Genomic DNA, 21851 nt, shown 5'->3' with positions numbered 1-21851 from the left:
ACGCCGCCGCCTCCGCGGGCGCGCGGGCGAGCGCGGGGCTTTATGCGCGCAGGGCGGCGGGGGGAGGAGCCGGCAGGTCGGCCCCCGGCGGGCCCTCCCCTCGGCCGTCCCCGCCCGCCCGCCCGAGCGGGGTCGGGGGAGGGGGCAGCATGGCCTGTCCGTCCGGCCCCCTTCGCCGCGCTCCTCATCTGCCCCGCGCCGAGCGCTGCCGCCGCCGCCGCCGCCGCCGCTCCGCTGCCCGCGCCGCCCGCGGCTCCCGATGGAGACTGACGCGCCCCAGCCCGGCCTCGCCTCCCCGGACTCGCCGCACGACCCCTGGTACGGCCCGGCCCGGCCCGGCCCGGCCTGCCCGGCCCGCGCCCGCCCCGGCCCCGCCAACATGGCCGATCCGGGTCGGGCCGGGCCTCCCCGGGGCCCGGGCCCGCGCCCCCTGCGCCCTGGCGCCCGGCGCTCACGCGGGCCCTTTGTGTCTCTCCTCCTCCCGCAGCAAGATGTTCATCGGGGGACTCAGTTGGCAGACTACGCAGGGTGAGCGAGCCCGGGAGCGCCAGCCGGCCAGGCAGGGCACCCTGGACCCCCCGGCGCCCCGGAACCGGACACCCCAGCCCGGCCCTGCGCCCTGCTGACCCCGGGCGCCCCCGCGCCCTCTTTCGCGCCCCGCCCGGGGACCCCAAGAGCGCAGGGCGATCGGCGTGCGCGCACGGCCCAGCGGGTGAAGGGGAAGAGATGAGGGGTTCAGGGGGCATCGGGGGGTGGGCTGGGCCCCCGGGACCCGCCGGCGGCAGCGCCAACTCCTCTCGCACCTGCGGCTCAAACTTTTGTGAGGCGGCTCCCGGAGCGGCGGGAACCCGGCCGGAGCCGTCCCCCCTCCAGCCCAGCTCGGCCCTCGTCTTCCTGGAGCCCCCGTGGGCGCCAGGAGGCTCCACGGGAGCCGGGTGAGGGCTTGGAGGTGGGGGGGGGGGGGGCAGTGGAGAGCGCGCAGGCTGCTCGGCGCGGGGGCGGCCGGGCCGTCTCGGGGTCACCGGGGGCAAAGGACGGGGGAGGGGGGGAAGGGCGCGGGGCCCGAGCTGGTCCGAAGGCGGGTGTGTGGTTACAGAAGGGCTGCGCGAATACTTCGGCCAGTTCGGGGAGGTGAAGGAGTGTCTGGTGATGCGGGACCCTCTGACCAAGAGATCCAGGTGAGCCCCTCACCCCCTCCTCCTGCTCCCGGCTCGCCCCCCTCCACCGCCACTCACTGCCTTGTAACCATCTGCCTCTCCCTCACTACGGCGCGCAGGGGTTTCGGCTTCGTCACTTTCATGGACCAGGCGGGGGTGGATAAAGTGCTGGCGCAATCGCGGCACGAGCTCGACTCCAAAACAGTGAGTGGCCCTCAGGGCTTCGGGGGTCCTTTGGGAGAGGGAGGCCGCCGGAGGAGAGGGTCAGGTCTCTCCCCAGGGGACAGTTGGACGGGGTCCTTAAGGAAAGAGGGAGTTTTCTGAGTAGAAGGGCTGCCAAGCTCTGAAACTTTGTCACTGGAGTCGGGGGGGAGAGGGAGGAGAAAAACCCCAGGCCTGCGGTGAGATGCTACATCCCCCAGCCCCTCCCTGTACCTACTAATCTTGATGCCTCACAGAGCAGCTTGGGGTGGGGCTAGGTCCCTCCCCTAGCCCAAATTGGGTGAGTCAGGGTTGCAGTGACCCACCCCGTGGCTTCTCTGGACTCTAACTAGTATTTGGCTCCCCACCACCACCGATCCGAACCAATGGCAAAGCATCACTGAATCCCCCCTCCCTCTCCCCCCCACTCCTTTGGTCTATGAGCTCCCCGCTTTGTGTGGAAGACGTGAACCTGCTTTGCCCAGGAAGGGATTTATGAGGAGGGAACTGGCTTGCCTGGAAACAACCCTTCTGAGGGCTGGATTTGAGGAGAAGCTGCTTTTTTGGCATTCAAACTCCTAAAACATTTTACTGCTGTCCCACTGCTCCCCAGTGTCTTGGGCCCTCCAGGGGGCGCTGGCCCAGGCCCCTGCTCTAGGGGAGAAGGAAAAGGAGGAAGTCCGAGGAGGGGTTACTCTGTGATGGGGTGACCCGAGGCCAGGGGACCGGGACAGTGTGATCTCTCTCCACACTCCCCCACTGTCCTCCAGCCCTGGGCCTCCCTGTGCTTGGGTCAGTCACTGGCTCCTGTTTACCTGCAACAATAGCTGGTTGTGCCCAAGAATTTGCTAAATTACCGCCTGTCCCCAGCTCCTGTTATCTCTGCCCAGTGGCTCCCACTCCTGCTTGCAGTAATGAGCAAATGAGGCCAGGCCTCAACTTTGCCGGCTCTGAAAGGATCTTCTTGGCGCAGACTGAGTGACCCAAGCTGGGAATGGAGAGACAGTGGCCTATTGTTTTTGGTGATTATCTGCCATCAAGCTGCCAGTTCTCCTACCATCCCCTGTCCTCAGAATGCACTGATGGCTTCTGCAGCGCTCAGGAAGCTGAGATTTAGGGACTGGCTCTGGGGGCAGGGTGGGGTCATGGAAGATTGATAAGAGAGAAGGGGGAAGGAGGGTGTGATGGGCATCCTTCTGAGGTTTGGGACTCAAAAAGGCAAGGGCTTTGTGTTTGGCATTCTCTGGCCTGGGAGAGAGGGGTGGGGAGGGAGGTTTATTGTGGGGAGTCTATTTTGGGTTCTGACTTTCACCTTTTATTTACTTGTTGGGTTTTATTTATGTTGCCAGCTGTGAGTCAGAGTGGAGGTGGGGTGTGTCAGGGATCGGGTGTGCGTGGGTCTGTGAGACGTGGCTTGGGTACCATCTCCCCATCAGGGTCTGTACAGGGGGACTGTTTGAGGTGCTCTGGTGGCTGGGGAGGCTGCTTCCAGGAGAAAAAGAAGGATGAAAATGTCCGTAGAGGTATGAAATCACACCTGCAGACAGGGGAAATGGGCAGTTGTGATTTTCCCTGGAGCCCAGTGGAACTTTGGGAGAGAGACGGCATTGCCCCAGCATGGATTTTAGAGGCTCCTTCTCTGTGGGCGGATCCACTGGAGAGCCCAGAGGAGGCTGGTCCCTGGTTCATGCCATTCAGGCAGAGAGGAACCAGAGCCGGTTGCTTAGAACGAGGCTGAGTTTTGAACAGAAGGAACTTTGGGAAAAGATAGATCTTCCCTGCGATTGGCTGGTGAACTTCTGAGTGGTATCCACCCATGTGGGTGGCAAGAAGCTCTGGAATGACCAGGCCCCATAGGTCCTGCCTTGATCACAATGTCTTGTGGCCTAGCTTCTGCTGTTTAACAGTGTGAGTATATACCCAGGAGCACCCAGGTGCATCTTGCTTTTCTCCTTTGGTTGTTCACAGCCAAGGGCAAAGGTGGCCCGCTGGTAATAGCACCTTTGTTTGCGCAATGAAGGGCAGTTCACAAAGGGCCGCTTTCACCCATGTTATCTCATTTGATTCCCTATGGCTGCCCCTGGGAAAAGTGGGTGTGATTATCCCCACTTTGCAGATGAGGGAACTGAGGCTCAGAGGGGTGAGCAAGTTACCAAGATCACAGGCTTGGCCGGGGCTCAAAGTTTCTGAGTCCAAGTCCCGTGCCCTTGTGCGTCACCAAAGCCTGCGTTCTGATTCACCCCCAGCCTGGCTGCATTATCAGGGAGCTGTTTGCTTGCAGCCTCGAAGAAGGCTGTTAGATGTCAGTAGTATTGGGGAAACAGAACTGAGTCCATTCCTGGTGATTTATGAACTCTCTTGAACCAAAGAGTATTTCCATCCACTAGGCTTCCAAAGTCTGGATTACATGCCTCACCTAGACTGGTATCATCTGTGTGAAGTCGGTTAGGTGAGGAAGGCCCTTGAATACCTGGTGCTTGAAGAAGTAAGACTTTGCTTACTTTGTTGGGGTTCCTGCTGCGAGCTAGACACCTTGCCAGGTGCTTTGTAAGCATGATCTCAAGTAGTCTGCAGACGACCCCTTTGAGGTGGGTGTTACTATTTGTCCATTTTGCAGGTGAGCTTGGCCCTGAGGCTCAGAGAGGTTAAGTAACTTGCCCAACGTCTCACAGCTGGGAAACAGTGCAAGTGGGATTTGAACCCAGGAGCCTGGCACTGGGGCCTAAATGCTTAACGACTACACTTTTCTGCCAGAGGCTGTGGTGATTTCTGTCCTGTGTCATCTCTGTGTCCTGGGATGAGAGAAGTCCACAGGGCTGAAGGCTGTGTGGTCACCCATCTAAACTGTGATAACCAAGCCCCTTTACCTCTCCCTTCTCTTTCAGATTGATCCCAAGGTGGCCTTTCCTCGGCGAGCACAGCCTAAGGTAGGTATGTCCATGTCTGGGAGGAGCTGTGTTACTACGGGCAGTGATTTTCCCAGCATTCTCTCCTATGGGAGATGCTTCTGGAACCTTCATTTGGAGTGTTATGGGAATAGACTGGGATGGGAGGAGGGAGGATTCTTAATGTCCTTCGCTCTGTGGATTGAAGACATCCTGCATCTTTCCATCTGTGCTCAGGGGTGGACTGGGAGGGGGCTGCATGTGTTGGGAGAAGGAGGAACCCCTCAGGGGATTCATTGTCCTGTATTTGAAGCCAGTACACTGTGGACCCTGAGTCGAATTCTGACCTCATAGATCACAGCCTCTAAACCCAATGCCCCTGGGGAGGTCAAACCCAGGACAAACACCCCCTGAGGCTTAGCTAGAGTCAGGCCAGGGAGCTGTCTCTGACCCCCCCTCCCCATCACCTTTCTATCTCTGGGGGTTCGGTATGTTCAGCTTGCAGAGGGGGAAGGGACCATGAGGTTGGTTACCTGTTGTCTTTCAACTTGGGTGAGTGGCTGCCCTCCCCGTGCTTTCTTTACCTAGTGCTGTGGCGAGTTCTTTTGGGTATATGGAAAACAGAATTCTGAGCAGTTGAGCAATATAGCATTCAAAACTTTTGGTGCAGGGTAAGGGCCCAAGATTTTATTCCAGGTCCCAAGGCAACTAGCCAGATCTTAATTTTTAAATGGTTAAATATAGGGGACAGGAAGGAAGGCTGATTACAGTACAGGGAGCCAAGGACCCCTGAGTCTGCTGACTTAACTTGTGTCCTAGGACTAGGTTCCTCTCCAGAAGATCTCAGTTTCCCCCTTTACAAGGGGGTTGGCAGGAGCCAGGATGCTGCCCAGCTCCTGTCACAGCGAAGGAAGAGGGACAGGTTTTAGGAGACAGGAAGGGGACATCTCTGGAAGGGTCCAGCAGAGGGCCTGAAAGCAATTATGGAGCAGGTATTCGAAGGAAGCCGCACCAGGGAGCACATGGTCGGAATTGGGTTAATTCCATTAAGCAGTTTGGTGACAGAAGGTGCTTTAGTGTTAGGATGGGGCTGGGAATTGCTGTGGATTAGCCATGCGCTCCTGGGGTAATTAGGACCATGTGTTCTTCCTAAAACAGGGCTGGGGCCACAGGGCTGCCGGAGGTTGGGCTGGGAGGAGGTTGATGAGGAAAATGTCGGCATTGAGTTCAGGGGAACCCTGTGATGGGCCTCAGTCTCTCCCAGGGGTGCTGGTGGGGTCTCTGAGTTACACTGTGGGTGTGGGTCTGGGTCACTAACCCGTCCCCTTGGTTCTTACAGAAGGCATTTTCCCCTACACAGACTCCAGGGAGGGAGGCACACTCAAGTCAGCCAGGGTGTGGGGTGCACAGCTGCCCATGACAGGCCTAGAGGCGGGGGTCCAAGGGGGAGCTCGTTGGGCGGGGGCTTCCGAGTCGCTAGGGCCACAGAGAGCTTGTCAGCTGGCGCCCTGGCAGGAGGGCTCGAGCCCCTGCTGGTGGCAGTAGGCCACAGGACTCAGATGCCCACTTTCTCATTCCCTCCCCCTAACAGATGGTGACTCGAACGAAGAAGATCTTTGTGGGGGGGCTATCAGTGAACACCACGGTGGAAGATGTGAAGCAGTATTTTGAGCAGTTCGGGAAGGTGGGTCAAAACTGGGGGTGCCTGCTGGGGGTGCTTTCGGGGGCTGTGGAAGCCCTGTAGAATTGGTCAGTATCAAGCAGAGTCCAGCCAGGTCATTCCAGTCCCTGCAAAAGGTGAAAAGGCGGCCGGGTCCTTTTTGTGGGTGAGCCCAGGCCAACCCACAGTCCAGGCTTCTGTCCTATCTGTGGGCCTCAGCCTCTGGATACATCCCCGGGGAGAGAAGCCACATAGTAGCTGTCTCTGTGGTTGCCCTTCCCCTGTGTTTTTCTCTTGCTTATCTTCATTCTCCCAAGGGAGGCTGCTCTCCCCTAGCCAGTTCAATCCAGTCACCCCTGGGCCTCCTGGGAGTTTGCACCTGTCCAGGCCACGGGCGGTTGCACCTTCCCCCACTCCTTCCTGGTAAGGATGATAAGGAAGCAATAAATACGACTCCCAATTGCACTCAGCACCCTGCTTGCACAGGTGGGAGCTGGGGGAGGTGCTGATCCCCTAGCTATTTGGAGGGAGACTGAGGAGAGCACCCTAAATTTCTGATCAGGCCCAGCAGATTGGCTCTCAGCTCTGAGGTGCATTGAGCTTAAATTTCTGGATCGTTTAGTTTACGAAGGAGATGTGGCATCATCAGACAATAGGGTGTCCCCAGGAAGGTGAGTAATGTGAACATCAAGGTCCCATGGGGATATGACCAAGAGGGGGCCAAGTTTTAAGTCTAGGGGTGAAGGGGGGCTGCTGTGCTTAGTGTCAGGGTTCCTGGTCTTCTCTTACATGAGACGGGCTACGGGCTGTGTCTCCACCTTGCCATCAAGGCATTTTTCAGTTGCCTGTTAGGCAAAGGGCAGAGGAGAACCGCCCCTTGGAAATGGGATGTGAGCTAGGAACTGGGTGGGTTTCCAGGGCCCGGTCTCCAGGGGAGAAGGGGAGAGGGTGGGAAGCCCCCTGGCCAGTGGATGCTGCAGGCGTGGGGGCCACAGGCCTAGGCTCAGGCGCCTCCGTGGGGACCGGGGTACAGGACTGAGGGCAGGTCGGCGGCCTGGGCCCCAGAGGGAAGGGCGCTCCTGGGAAGCAGCAGGCCCGCTCGGCTCCGGCGGGGTGTCTTTGTGTCTGAGCGCCGAGCATTAGAGCTCGCACTAATCTGATCCAGCAGCTGTGATTGGAGGCCGCCTGCCCCCGGGGCCGGCGTTGCCATGGCAACCGGGCCCCAGGAGAAGCCGTCAGCGGCCGCGTCTTTTGTTCGGGCCTAAATCGGCGTTGGCATGTGAAACCGGCCCGGGGAGGCCAGGGGGAGCCGGAGAATAGGCTGCCAGGGAGCGAGGGGGACAGCCGGGAATGCCAAGGGCCCCGCGGCGGGGGGCCCCCCGCCCGGATCGAGGGGCCGCCGCCGAGGGGGGAACAATGGTCAGCCGCCATGGCTGCCACTCAGGCTTAGCGGCCGCCGAACTTGGCGGCTCCCACTGGTCAGCAGGCCTCGGCCGCCTCCCCTCCCCCTGCCGGAGCCCCCCTGCCCCCGGGTTCCCATGGAGACCAAAGCCTATTAAGGACACTGGGCTGGGAGCCTCCCTCCCCTCAGCTGGCCCCAGGAGGGGACACCAGTGGGGGTCCCTGGACCCCCAGCCACTTTCCTTGCTCCTTGCCCTGGCCTCAACCCCACTGCCCCACTAGGGGTCTGTCCAGCCAAGGCTCGAGTTGAAGGTTCTAGGGGGCCAGGAGTGGTGGAGTTGGAAGTCGGGTGGAGGAAGGCGAGAAGGGCAGTGGATTTGGGCTAAATCAGTTTGTGGGTCAGGCACAAACTCAAAGCTGTGGGATTAGGGAAGAGGGTGTGGCTTTTACTCATTCATTAATTCAAAAAATAATTACTGAGCACAAGTCAGGGTGCTCCATAGGATGGTCATCACCATAACTGACACATACTGTCCTCATGGTACCTTCAAAGCAAGGGGTGTTGGGCTGCTTGCTCTCTTGCTTTGCTTCTCCCCCATGTGACTGTAGGCAAGCCCCTCCATAATAAAGGTAATAATAGCTGTTATTTATTAAGCATTTACTGCAACCAGGTACTGTGAGTTCGTGTTACAGTGCTGTCATTTAACTCCTCCATACAATTGATAAACACCGTTATGCCCACTTTACAGATGAGGCAACCTGAATCTGGAGACATAAAGCCACCAGCCCAAGGTTCCCCAACCAGCAAATGCAGGATCTTGGGTTCCATTCCAGCCTGTCCTACTTAAAGCCTGTATTTTTATCACAACTCTCTCTCCTTTTTGGATTTCTCTCTTCTATTGTTTAAGCAAGGGGGTGGGGAAGATGTGCTGAGCCCAAAGTGTCTGCGCAGTTTGGACAGTGAGGCTGGTTTGGGATTGGGACTCAGCGTGCGTCCATAAGGGTGGGAGTGAGAATGGCACTCCGCTGCAGGCCCCTGGAGCAGAAAGCTTTTTGGGAGGGAGGGAGGTGTCATTTCCCTTTGAGATTCTCCAGGGGCCCAGGAGCCTCCTGGCTTAGTGGGGTCCTGGTTCTCCCAGAGGGACTTCGGAGGCCTGGTGCGGCTTGGCGCCTAAGGAGAGCTAGAGGACCACCCTGTTCAGGGGCTGCCCTTGCCACTTAAGCAAGGAAGATGACAGGCTGGAAAGAGAGCCACGGAGAGTCGGGGAGAGACTGTACCCCGTGGCTTCAGGAAGTTTTCCTTCATCCCTCGGGTGTGTGATCATTTGGGGGAAGGTCAGCAGCTGAAGTGGGCTGTGTGTGTGGGTGGGGGGAGGGTATCAGAAGCAGCCCTTGATTTCCACCAAGGACAAATCAGACCTTAGCTTAACCCCATGAGGTGGCTGACATTGGCCCAAGAATTAAGAGGACAGGGGGGAAGCACCAGATGTAGGCAAAGGGAGGGAGATGGGACCGTGGGAGGGAAGCTCAGGCCTTTGGCTATCCATGTATCCAAGGGATTGCCTTGAGGGAGCAACAAGAAGAGGAGACTGAGGTGCAAGGGACTGGGAATCATGTAGACCATCCCCTTTCCTCAGCCCCCTGCCCCTCCCCCAGTCAGTGGGAGGCAAGCAGCCCAGGCACTGAACTCTACTTGGTTTAATTACAGCCTCTAGCAAAAGGAAACCTCAATTAAAGGAAAAGATCTGTACCAGGAGAGGAGAGTCAAGTCTGGCTGGAGTGGCTGCTGTCCTCCTGGCCTTTTGCAGAAAGGGAAGAGGCTTTCATTTCCCCGTTTTTTATCTTGCTCCCATGTTTCCTTCTTTAGCACCCACTCCGTGCCTCCTTCTTCCAGGCTTGGTCTAGGATTTGCTGTGTGACCTTGGGCAGGTGACTTCACCTCTCTGAGCCCATTTCCTTATCTACAAAATGAGGATCTTACATTGCAGGGACTGTAGAGAGTCTGATGGGGCAAAGTGTCAGGCAGGTATTTGGTGTTGCGTATTTGCAGGCTGATCCTTTGAGAATCTGGTGGTTGAATGGGAGGTGCCTTGGCATCCAGTTGCGGGGTGTGGATGGAAAGTGGTCCCCTGCACAGGGAACAGGTTTAAGACAAAGCCTAGCCTGGGCAAGAGGGGAGTGGGTGTGGGAGCCCCTCCTGCTGGGTTGTGGCAGGTCCCCTGGTATCTGGTGGGTCCACCATGGCAGGCTCTGTTTCAGGTGGACGATGCCATGTTGATGTTTGACAAAACCACCAACCGGCACCGAGGTGAGTATGGCCCCCTCCCCCTTTCCAGGCCAGGCTGGGGGCCTGTGGTCAGCCAGGGGGCTGCAGGTCACAGCTGCCCTTTCATCTTGCCTCCTGACATCCTATCCCCAAGGATCTGCATCCTCTCCCGGGCCTGGCCTTACAGAAGGCTTTTGTCCCGCCGTTTCCTGTGCTAGAAACTTGCCCAATTGCAGACACCCGAGAGGAGCAGAGGAGCAACCTCCCCCCTTCCAAACTGAGTCCTCCACCCCCGCCCCAGCCAGTGTCTGCCCAGCCAGTGTCTGCTGGGCTTACCTTGTCCCTGGTAACCAGAGCTTAGGCTGGGCAGCCCCAGGGTCAGGCCGACTCCACAGCCCTGGGCGGTCTGCTCCTGCTCCTGTCTCCCACCCCCACCTAGGACCTGAGCCCAGCTCCCGACCCTCCCCCTTCCCCCCCGCCCCCGAACCTGTGAGCATCTGGGCCACAGTGTGCATTGCCTGGTTGTTTTTCTCCCAAGGGCCTTGCCTTCTGAGAAATCCCATTACAACCCCTGGGGCCTCCCCAGGAGGAGGTGGGGTTGTTTCTCTGGTTGCTCTGGGGCTTTGGGTGTATTAGCCTGTTTGGGGATTGAGGTATGTGCTGGTGTGTGTGTGTATGTTGTACGTTTGTACCTGTGCGTGTGAGGGTGTCTACGTCTGAATATTTATATGTGCCTGGTTTGTCATGATAACTATCCACATGTAGGGGGGCCTTCGTGAGCACTGACGAGTATTTGTGGGGCAGATGGGTACCGAGGTATACGTGTGTGTGTGTGCGCCTCTATGTCATGTATATGTGTGACTGTACAAACATATGTTTGGGTGTGCACACTTTTGTGGAAATGTAAATAAGTGTTTGTGTGTGTTCTTTCTTCCTTCTTCGGAAAGCACCTGAGAAAGAAAAGGCATGTTCATCACTGCTATAATGTTTTCTGATTTGCTGTGTGACCTCGGGCAAGTCACTTCACTTTGCTGAGGCTTGGCTTTCGAGTCTGTAATTGGGGAGCTAGGAATCCTGTCTCAGCGGGTGGGTAGTTGAGAGATTCCCAGGCTTTTGTTAACTCTCGGGAATTTGGCCTGTGAGAGCCGTGGTAGTGTTGATATGACTCAGGCTGGGTTTTGACCACAAACCCTGGTTTTGTCCCTGCCTTTGCCCTCTAGGGTTCGGGTTTGTCACGTTTGAGAGTGAGGACATCGTGGAGAAAGTGTGTGAGATCCACTTCCATGAAATCAACAACAAAATGGTGAGGGGGGATTGGATGGGTGGAGGGGCAGAGAGGAGACGGGATGCTCGGAGCTTCTGGAGGCAGGCAGAGGGGCCTCACGGTCAGTGGGGCACAGCCAGCTCTCCCACCCTCTGAAAATCTGGACAGGAAGCCAGTGTCTCGTGGTGGTTAAAAAGCACGGCTGGTGGAGTCAGAGAGACCTGGATTAACATCCTCACTCTGCCGCTTGTTAGTCTAATCATTAGGCAGATGACTTCCCCGCTCTGAACCTCAGTTTCCCCAACCGTCAAATGAGAGTGGCAATACTACCTCCATTCTGGGGTTGGTGTAAGCTACTACTGTGTGCAAAGCCATTTACATAACCTCTAGCAGCTAGCGAGCACTCCATAAGTGGGAACTATGAAGTTAATGATAAGGAGGCCTGCCAGGGAACAAGAGGGTCTGCGACCCTATGTCTGTAGGAGGAACTGACCATCAGGTCTCCTTGCAGGTGGAATGTAAGAAAGCTCAGCCAAAAGAGGTGATGTCGCCGACGGGCTCAGCCCGGGGGAGGTCCCGAGTCATGCCCTATGGAATGGACGCCTTCATGCTGGGCATCGGCATGCTGGGTATGTGCTAGGCCTGCACCTGTGGTTACTTCCTGCCCGGAACTGCTCCCAGGGCCACCGGTGGTGGGGGCGGGAGGGGGGGGGGGTTGGTGACGCGTAGGTGTCGCATCTCCTCTGTGGTCGGCCCTCCTGTATGAGTCATTGGGCGGGAGTGAGGACCAAGGAGCTCAAGTCTTGGAGCCAACCCAGGGTGGGGTGATTTGGTTATGGGGTGCTGCCCTCTAGTGGTAGCCAGGAAGTGGTCCTTATTAATTGATCCTTCTGTCCATCTGTCCATTTGTTCATCCATCCATCTCTCCAGTAGTTATTGAGTGACTATAAATGCTGGGAACTATGCCAGAAAATACAACAGTGACTTTCCTTGGAGTTTTGTGGTCTGGCAGGGAAAACAAATTAAGAATATAAATAAATAGGGTTAGGATGGAGAAGTACAGGGTGCCAAGAGAGCATGGTCATAGAGAACTTGACCAAGATTTGGAGAAGCCAGAAAGGAAGTTACATTGAAGCTGAGTCTGTGGGTTGGGTAGGTGCTAGTTATAGGAGGTCAGGGAAGAAGGGAAGGGTAAAGTGTTCCAGGCAGAGGAAACAGTATTTACAAAGACCCAAAGACTTTTGGGAAGGCAAAAAAAGAAGGTGGCTGCTCCTTGTTCATTCAACTAATATTTATTGAGCAGATTCTGAGAGGCAGGATCTGCCCTCCTGGGCTTCCCCATCAAGTGGGAGACAGGAGTCAATAGGCAATGATACCACATAGTGCTTGGAGGCTGTGGGAGGCCCAAGGAGGCACCCAAACCCACCTGGTGGTCAGGCAGGCAGGCTTCCTGGAGTAAGTGCAGGTTGCCAGGAGCCTGGGAAGTTGAGCGGGGGTCAGCAGTGCTTGGGGCCTACAACTGAGGGTGGAAAATCTGAGCTGGGCCTCCCAGGAAGCTCACAGTCTCCCTGGAGAGACAAGATGCGGACACACAGAAAGAGAACAGTACAAAGGAGTCTTTCTGCCAGGTATGGGGGGAGGGGTGCTCTGGGGATTCGGCGGAGGGGGCATGGTATGGGCTAGAGGATCAACAGGTAGAGTGGGTGAGGAGAGTACCCTCCAAATGGGGCACTGTCTTCTCTTGAAGTTTTCTTTTAACTTTTTATTTGGAAGTAATTTCACACTTTCAGAAGAGTTGCAAAAATAAAATAGTACAAAGAGTATCCATATGCCTTTCACTGGATTCACCTGTTAATTTTATACCCCATTTGCTTTATCATTTGCTGTCTGTGTGTGTGTGTGTATGTGCATGTGTGTATGTATATACATGCATATATACATACACACATACAATACACTCGTGATTTTCCACTGAATCATTTGAGATTAAGTTACATGCATTATGGCTATAGCCCTTTACCCTTAAATACTTCAGTGTGTATTTTCTTTTTTTTTAATGTTTATTTATTTTTGAGAGAGAGTGAGACAGAATGTGAACAGGGGAGGGGCAGAGAGAGAGGGAGACACAGAATCCAAAGCAGGCTCCAGGCTCTGAGCTGTCAGCACAGAGCCAGATGCGGGGCTTGAACTCACGAACCGTGAGATCATGACCTGAGCCGAAGTCGGATGCCTAACCAACTGAGCCACCCAGGTGCCCCTTTCAGTGTGTATTTTCTAAAACTAGGGGTATTTTTTTTTTCATGAAGCCACATTATATCCAGCTCATACATTTACGTTCATACAGTATTTAAATCTATTTTCCAGTTTTATCTGTTGACCTAATAATGTTCTTTATAACATAGTTTTGCTCTCTCAAATAAGATCCAGGCTAGAATCAGGTATTGCATTTAGTTGTCCCATCTCTTTAACCTCCTTTGGTCTGGAACACTGAAACTGTTTTCTTTTCAAGGTAATTCATTAGCTGGTTTCACCTCCTTTAAAAAATAACAACAAAAAAAAGTGACACTGGTGGTTAAGAGACTCGGAACCAGTTAGCTCTGAATGTGAATCCCAGTTACACAATTGTTATTCACTCTTATCACTCGCTGTTACTCGCTATATGATTTTTCTTGTAAAGCTGCACATATTTATTAGATGCATACAAGTAGCAGGCACCAGGAACTTGACCTGGAGATACTACAGAAATAAAAAAGATGGGGGAAGACAGAAAATCAGCTCTTAGAAAACCCTGGGGATGAGTTCAGATAATGATCATTGGTGCTATCGGAAAATAGATAAATATTGCAACTGATGAGAGGGAGGACTCTTGTGGAATGACCTCTCCAAAGAGGTGACATATGAGCTGAGACTTGCACAATGACAAGGACACAGTCATGGGAAGACCTGGGAGAAGCGTGTGTGCTCCAGGCAGAGGAAAGAGTATGTGCAAAGGCCCTGAGGTGGGAAGGAGCTTGGTAGATTTGAGAAAGAGTAGAGAGGCAAATGTGACTGGAGAAGATTGTAGATGAGGAGAGGAAGAAGGCAGGAGCCAGAGCACAAAGCATCTTGGTACGGATTTGGATTATTCTTAGCCAATGTGTCACCTCTCTGAGCCTCAGTTTCCCTGTTTGTAAAATGGGTCTCCTAATAATACCAGCCTCTTAGGATTCCTGTGAGGCTTAAGGAGAGGATATGGTGTGCAATGGTAAGCACACTTGTGTTTGGTAAATTTGACTGACTATTACTTGTGATACAAGGTGGGGAAGGAAGTGGATGGCTCAGATCCTTCTCCTCTGAGCAGGGTCTGAGCAGTACGTGAGGCATCTGACACTAGCCCACTTGCCCTATCAGGTTACCCTGGTTTCCAAGCCACAACCTACGCCAGCCGGAGTTATACAGGCCTCGCCCCTGGCTACACCTACCAGTTCCCTGGTAAGTCCTGCTTGGTGTCTCTCTGCCGCCAGCATGTCCCCGGTTCCTGGGCAGTCTGACTCCTCAGGGCGGTGTCTGGGGGTGCATGGCTGGGGGTGGGGGTGGTCTGCCTGCTGGAGGCTTGGAAGGAAGGGCATGTCTGAGGAAGGAGCACCCCTCCCCACCCATCCCCTCCTCACCCCTTCCCTAGAAGCTGGGGGCTCCCCCACCCCCACCCCACGTGGTCTTGCATGGCACGATTCTCTCCCAGGCTCATCTCTGCCTGCCTCTTGCCTTTCTCTCCTCCTCACCCCGTCCTGAGTTGCCACTTCCACCAGAGAAGGCATCAGACTCATTCATGGTGGAGGCCTCCCTGAGGGCCAACGCCGGCTGTGTCTTTATGGACATGCTTATAATGACCACGTGCTATGCTGAGCTCCTTCAAGGCCAGCAAGACCTTTTGCGACCCTGAATGCTGAAAAACAATTTAAAAGCCTGACGATCACCACCCTCATTTGTAATTCAAAATAAAAATAACACTAGACCTTAGAATAAGTGGCAGGAAGCCCAACAAAGCTCTGAATTTTGCCATGATAACTGTTCAACGTTGTTTTCTTTGAAATATCAGATATCAAATTTTTGCAAGCTTTTTTTTTTTTTTTTTTTCCTGGCCTTATTTTTTTTAGAGGGTCCCTAAGCACTTGCATTCTTTGCCTTTCAGGCTGTCTAGCTTAGAGTCCTTTCTGTACATTATGTTGTCTAAGCCTGACAACACTCTCGTTGGGGAAGTGTGATCATCCTCCTTTTACAGTTGAGGAAATGGTCTCAGAGAGCAAAAGTGACTTGCTAAGAAGACCCACCTAGAAAGTGGTGGAGCTGGGAACCCAACCTGAGCCTGACCTGCTCCAGGGTCATTGTTTTTTATCAGTGCTGCCTCCCCAGCTCCTCCCCCTAAAAACAAAAACAGAAACAAACAACAACAACAACAACAACAACAGTAAAAGAGGAGGATTCTGGAAGGTGTTTTGGTGCAATGTCAAATCTTTTAAGAAACACCAGAACGGAAGCTCCGGCACTGCCCCGTGGCCAGGGTGTAGGGGGCAACTCTGCCTACTCTCTCTCTCTGTCTCTCCTCTGTGTCTTCTCCACCTTTGCCTGCTGGGGACCGTGCTCTCCCCATCCCAGCTCTCGGGTCCTGTGCATGGCCTGTCCCCTACCCAGTGTCCCTGTGGGTGCATTTGTCCTCCCTGGGCCATGCCCCAGGGGCCTCCCCTGTATCTTCCTAAGCTGTTTTACGTTTCATTTTAGAATTCCGTGTAGAGCGGACCCCTCTCCCGAGCGCCCCAGTCCTCCCCGAGCTTACAGGTCAGTCGCTCGGATTTCGTACACCTCACAGGCCTCATGGGGAGAAAGAGAAGGACCCAGGGATTTTCCCCGGGGAAAGCTAGTGGGACCCTCTTCTCCTGCCCACCAGCCCTCTGACTGTGGGGATACAGCAGACTCTGCCCAGGCCCTGGCCAGTCTGTGTAGCTACTTGGCCCTTAAGGGTGGGGCATAGGGCCAAGCCCAGCAGATGGAGGCAAAATCACTCATTCATCCATTTGGCAAATATTTATCTAGCGCCTCCCGTGTGCCAGGCACCAAGTAGACTCTGGGATCCAGCCGTGAAGAAGCCAGGGTCTCAAGCTCAGAGCAGAGTGGGCCGGGTGGGGACTTTGACAGACTTGTGCACATGCCTCCACTCCTTGCCAGCCGACCCTTGCCAGGACGGGATGCACACCTAGTACTTTCAGATCTCAGTTTCCAAGAGAAGCCAGGAACCCAGCTTTTGCTTTGGAATGGAGTTTCCCATCATTTTCAAATGTTGGCAACAAATTCCAAATTGTTAAACCACTGCAGGCCAAATGAAACCTATTCGAGGGCCAAATACAGCCCCCGGGGCGGCCCATTTGCAACTTCTGAGCAAGTGGATGAAGGTGCTTGGCCATCAAGAGCCTTTTCTCCAGCTGCAGCTTGCGCTTGGGCCAGTCAGCTCTGCTCTGGAGCAGGGGGGCCGAGTCCAAAGGGAGGGGGGGGGTATGTGCAAATGAGGTGGGCTGCAAGGGGTTTCTCTGTTCAACCTGCTTCTTTCCCCACCCCACCCTAGACTCTCCCCCCCAACCTGGCCGTGTGTGGAGGACGTGAGCATGGATGCTGCTTTAGATGAGACCTTCCTTCCAAGGGGTGCTCAGGGGTCCCTCAAAGTGGGGGGAGGGGAAAAAACAGGGGGTGAGGAAAGGGGAGGGAGTAAAGCGTCCTATAGGTGGGGGTGGTAGTGGCCCTTCCCTGAGCAGAGTTGGGTTCGACCCGCGATGAGGGGTTGGAAGCGGGGGTTCCTTTCTACTCATCTAAGAGCTTTGTGTTGAGGACCTACAGTGTGGGACACTCCGCCAGGCCCTGGGGGCACAGCAGGGGCAGGACAGAGCCAGGCCCTGCTCTCACAGGACTTGCAGCCTAGAGAGGAAAACAAATACTTATATAAATGAGTAATCCTTTAGAGTCGTGAAGCTCTTGCTCCGGTTGGCCATGCTGACTTTGCTTTGTGGAAATGCCTCAACAGACCAGGAACCAGACCTCAGAGCCCAGCCCCTGCCCTTAAAGAAGTGAGAAAGAAATGTCCCCTCAGCAGATAGCTTGGTGCAGGGGAAGGGGTTTCCCCTGGAGGTGTGGGGTCTGAACTTTTCTCTTGCCTTCAGGAGACATGGGTATTTTCCTTCACGCATTCAGTAGAGATTTATCATGTCAGATGCTGTTCCAGGCAGTGGGGATACCACAGTGAATGAGACAGACAAGGCCCCTGCCCTCCTGGAGCTGGAGAAAGACAGCAATAAACAAGTAGACAACCAAACGAATAAAATACTTGTGGAGGGTGAGAAGTTCCATGAGGAGAATAAAACAGGGAGATGTTCCAAGGCCTTGGGGCCAGGGGCAGGGGGCTGCCTTTGCGAGGATGGTCAAGGAAGGTGATGTCTGGACGAGGAGCCAACTGTATGGCTCTTAGGCAAGGTGACTTCACAGTGTGGGAACACTGCGGTCCCAGACTTTAAGCCCCCAGACCAAAGGCCTTGCCAGGAATTTTCAGGAGCCATTTCCAGGTCCCTAGCCCCAGGTCCAGTTCCAGTTCAGGGTCAAGGTCACCAAAACAGTCCCCAGAAGGTGCATCTTGGGATGGGAGACAAGTATTCCTGAGGGCAAACCAGCTCAGAAGATCCTGGCTCTGGGTGGGGTTGTAGCCTGAGGGGCTGCAGTGGCAGAGCCAAGCAGTAGGGGGCGCCCACCACCCCAAGCCAAGGGAGCACCAGGTTCAAGCCAATGGCTTATTTAAAAAGAGGTTCCGGAAAAAAAAAAATAAATAAAAAAAAATAAAATAAAATAAAAAGAGGTTCCGCCCCCCCCCCCCCCGCCAAAAAAGAAGAGGGAGGTCCCTTTTAGGGGCGCATGGCTGGCTCAGTCCATAGAGCATGCGACTCTTGACCTTGGGGTTGTGAGTTTGATCCCCTGGATGTAGAGATTTTTTTTTTTTTTATCTTAAAAAAAATAATTTAAAAAAAAAAAGGTTTCTTTTACTCCTTCGGCAGACATTTATTAAACACTACTGTGTATAAGGCACTGTGGAGGCGGACTGGAGGTAGACAGCAAACAAGGGAATAGCAATTATCTCTGTCTGAAGAGGGGATCTGAGAAAAGGGGGCTAGAGGAATTGGGGGGAGGTAGTGGTCACTTCTGGCTGGGTGGCGGTCAGGGGAACCCTGAGGCAGGAAATTGGGGTGCACACAAGCTACTGAGGGCGTGCTCTCAGGAGAGGGACAGTGAGGGAAACAGGACAGGCAGCAGAAGGGTTGAAGCCAAATTGTGGCCTTGACTGGAATCTGGCTTCAGCCTGATTCCACAGGCAGCTCTGGGGCACTCACCGCACCTCAGATAAGGTCCCACCTTGAGGCAGCAGGCCTGGCTTCTTGCACCCCATGTCAGTCAGTCACTGGCTGCAGTCGGCTGAGGTTGGGATGAGGGCTGTAACCTCCCGGGGACCTCTGAGCTAGGTGGCCCCATTCGGCGGCCAAGGGCACTCTCTGGAGAAGGGGACATCGCTCAGAGCAGCTGGGGGGGGGGGGTGCCCCGCCCCCACCCTCTAGGAGTTTTATGTGGTTCATATGTGTCCCTTGAGTCCAGGGGGGAAACCGAGGTTCCATCCATTGCTAGGAGGCCATCCGCTCTCCCTTTCTCCATCCATTCCGTGGGTCAGGGCATAATTGGTGGCCCAAAGGAGTTCTTTCTGCCTTGGCACTGGAGCTGCACCGACCCTCTGAGGTGGGGTAAGGCTGGAGAGACGGCCCAGAGGGGGCCTCCGTTATCCACCTCCGTGCCTTCAGCCACCACACTGAAGTGACCATACCTTCCCTTTTAGCCATTCCTCTCACTGCTTACGGACCAATGGCAGCAGCGGCGGCGGCAGCAGCTGTGGTTCGAGGGACAGGTAAGGCCTTCTGGGATGCAGGAACCTGACGAGGGGTGGCAGAGAAGTCTAGAGGGAAGGGGAGGTAGCCACTGCCACCCTTTTGCAGAGGAACTTACTCATTTGCTCCACAAACATTCACTGAGCACATTCCTGGTGAGCCAGCCAGGAAGGGGACCCCTTGTCCTCAGCTTACAGGCTGGTGGGGGCATCAGGTTTTATTACAAAGGCAGTAAATTCTGGAGGAAGATTCTGCTCTGCTGGGGGAAGTCAGGTCCTAGGGAAGCTCACAGCTGGAGCCTCTCAGGAAGGCTTCCAGGAGGAAGGGGCTCTTAACTTCTAATTTGAAGGCAAGAGGAAGAAAAGTGTCCCCCAGGGAGGTCAGTTAGCATTAAGGGGGAGCACAGGAATGGGGAGTGGAGAGAAGAAGGTAGGAGAAACCAGGTCCTGGGGAGACATGGATCATTTAAGCAGTGGAGTGATGTCGCTTTTAGAAAATGCACTCAGCTGCAGCATGGGGAGAAGTCTGATGGGGCCCAAGAGGGGAGGCCTGGAGGCCAGTGAGGAGGCTGCTAAATGGTCAGACAAGATGGTGGGAGTGGATGGACTTGGAGAGACCTCCAGGAAGTGGACCCACAGGCCCTGCTGGGATGTAGGGTTGAGGGAGAGGGAAGGGTGAAGTCAGGGTGGGTGGAACAGGTGTGAGGGGGTGTTGTGGGGCAACAGTGGGCGCCGCGGCTATCACCGTCTTCTTTCTGGGTTGCCAGGCTCTCACCCCTGGACGATGGCTCCCCCTCCAGGTTCAACTCCCAGCCGCACGGGGGGCTTCCTGGGGACCACAAGCCCTGGCCCCATGGCCGAGCTCTATGGGGCAGCCAACCAGGACTCGGGGGTCAGCAGTTACATCAGCGCTGCCAGCCCCGCCCCCAGCACCGGCTTCGGCCACAGTCTTGGGGTGAGTGGCTGGTCCTGGAAGACTCAGAAGTTGGAGGAGGGAGAGGCTTTGTCTTTCTGTACGGGCAGAAGGGAGCCAAGGGATGATGGATGGAAAAAGAGTGTCACCTAGGGGGAATAGTTGGCGGGGGGGGGGGGGGGGGGGGGGGGAGTCATCATTCAGTGTGCCGGGCATGAGGCATGAGGCTCTGGGGACATCACGCAGACTCACCATCTCTGCCCACCCAGATTCTAGCTCAGGAATGTCCTAATTTTAACCAGGGTACTGGTAATATACAGATTCCAGGGCCTACCTGCGGTGGAGGTGATATGCGCAGGGCTACAGAAGGGTCCGTGCTTCACCCTTGGTCTGAAGAGATGAGCCCCGGGACCTTCTCTGCTTCCCTAAGAATCCAGGAATCAAATTTTTTTTCTTCCCAGGGCCCTTTGATTGCCACAGCTTTCACCAATGGGTACCACTGAAGCAGGAGACAGGTGGCAGGAGGTGAGGAGGTGGGCAGGGGTCGGGTGGGGGTGGCCCTGGGCAGGCTGATATGGGCAGCCCAATCTGGGCCATAGACCTTGTCCCTGCCTTCATGGAGCCCACAGTCCGGGGAGGAGACGGAACTTCCAGCAGCGGTCAATGAACCTGAAAAGCTGCTCCACCCGCTACCTAAAAAATGTAAATGAAAAACACAAGGCAGCACATACTACCTATCAGGCAAAGAGTTTTTAAGATTGCTAATGCCCAACATTGATGAGGGTGTAGGGGAAGCAACGTGTAAATTGACTCAGGGTTTCCAAAGGGCGGACTGACACTATTTATCTAGATTTTAAACATTCATGTCTTTGACCCAACAATTCCACTTCTAGGCATTTATTTGAAAAACTGCAAGGGACTGGGGCGCCTGGCTATCTCAGTCAGAAGAGCATGCGACTCTTGATCTTGGATCATGAGTTCAAGCCCCACGTGGGTGTAGAGATTAAACAAAAAATTTTTTAACTGCAAAGAACTGATATGCCCATCAAAAGGAGAGTGTTTAAATAAATTAGAGCATTTCCATACAATGGAATATTACACAGCCATTAAAACAGGATACTGTCAGCAGATATACACATCCAGAGAGTGTGAGAGAGATAACTCTGTACACACAGTCATATGAGGATACTGTGTGAACCTGGGACCTTTCCTTCCTTCCTTCCTTCCTTCCTTCCTTCCTTCCTTCCTTCGTGCATTCATTCAAACAACTAGTTATTGAGCCCTGTTTCAGGAAAGAAGGGTGTATGAGACAGATGAGTTCCCGCTCTCATTCTACAGACAAAAATCAAGCGAACAAATGAGATACTTCCAAATGATGTGAGAAGGGGTTACTTCAAATTAGAGATTCAGAGAAGGTGTCTCTGAGAAGTTGGCAATAGAATAAATCCAGTCATTGAAAATCTAGGGAAAGAGCATTACGAACTGGGAACAGAGCCTGCGAAGTGTGTGAGCAAAGCTCTTCTAGGAGAGCCTACCTGTGTTCTGGGGACCCTCAAAGAGAGGCTGGGATGGGGAGGTGGCAGGTTGCCACAGGGTCCCCGAAACCATAATCTCCTGCTGTGTTCCAGCGCCCCAGCCTGCAGCTGACTGAGGACCACAGTGAGCCAGCGAGGGGGCGGGGACACCTCAGCCGCAGCCGCCGCCCCCTCCCCCGCAGCGACTCGGACCGCTACTGCCTGCCCCCAACTCCCTGGGCCCGGCCCCTGCCCTGCTGCCCCGGACAGCGTCTGGCTCCCCTACTAACCTCCTCCCTCTCTTCCGCCCTTGGCTTCCCTCCCCACCTGCTCCTCTCCTGCCCGCTTTTATTTATTTTGGATTAGCCGGTTGCCCCACCCCCACCCCTCTGGTTCTCCCCTCTCAGGTCTGCGCCCCTCCCTCCCTGCCGCGCCCCCATAGGACCCTCCCCCCCAGAAGGCTTTTGTATTTGTGCATAGCTAGAGTGAGGGCGGAGGGGGTCTGCTACAGGCCGCAAGCCCTACGCTTGTTTTTTATTCTGATTTCCCCTCCTTTTCTCTTTCCTTTTTTTTTTTTTTTTTTTTTTTAAAGAAACCGTTTTTTAAACTATTTCTAGGTTTGTGAATGTGAAGCCCCAGGCCGTAGGG

General features: G+C 54.8%; 1 protein-coding gene across 4 annotated transcripts; it reads left to right on the top strand.

Annotated features, from left to right (window-relative positions):
- Positions 1–210: 210 nt before the first annotated feature.
- Positions 211–21534, top strand: MSI1 (musashi RNA binding protein 1). 4 transcript variants are annotated; one of them, XM_042911093.1, is made up of 15 exons: positions 211–318; positions 488–528; positions 1097–1178; positions 1277–1361; positions 4244–4285; positions 5835–5927; positions 9564–9612; positions 10791–10873; positions 11346–11463; positions 14225–14305; positions 15593–15649; positions 18729–18797; positions 19577–19731; positions 20151–20214; positions 21318–21534. In XM_042911093.1, the coding sequence occupies exons 1-14, from the start codon at positions 260–262 to the stop codon at positions 20190–20192; spliced, it is 1056 nt and encodes a 351-aa protein (XP_042767027.1). In that variant the 5' UTR covers positions 211–259; the 3' UTR covers positions 20193–20214; positions 21318–21534. The 4 variants fall into 4 exon arrangements, with proteins under 4 accessions (XP_042767027.1, XP_042767026.1, XP_042767029.1 ...); XM_042911092.1 differs by having other exon boundaries at positions 19544–19731; XM_042911095.1 differs by lacking the exon at positions 15593–15649.
- The last annotated feature ends 317 nt before the right edge of the window (positions 21535–21851 follow it).

Source organism: Panthera leo, chromosome D3, assembly GCF_018350215.1.
Source record: "Panthera leo isolate Ple1 chromosome D3, P.leo_Ple1_pat1.1, whole genome shotgun sequence".
NCBI lineage: Eukaryota > Metazoa > Chordata > Mammalia > Carnivora > Felidae > Panthera > Panthera leo.
The sequence above is the reverse complement of the archived record's forward strand: the minus strand, read 5'-3'. Positions and strand labels throughout refer to the sequence as shown.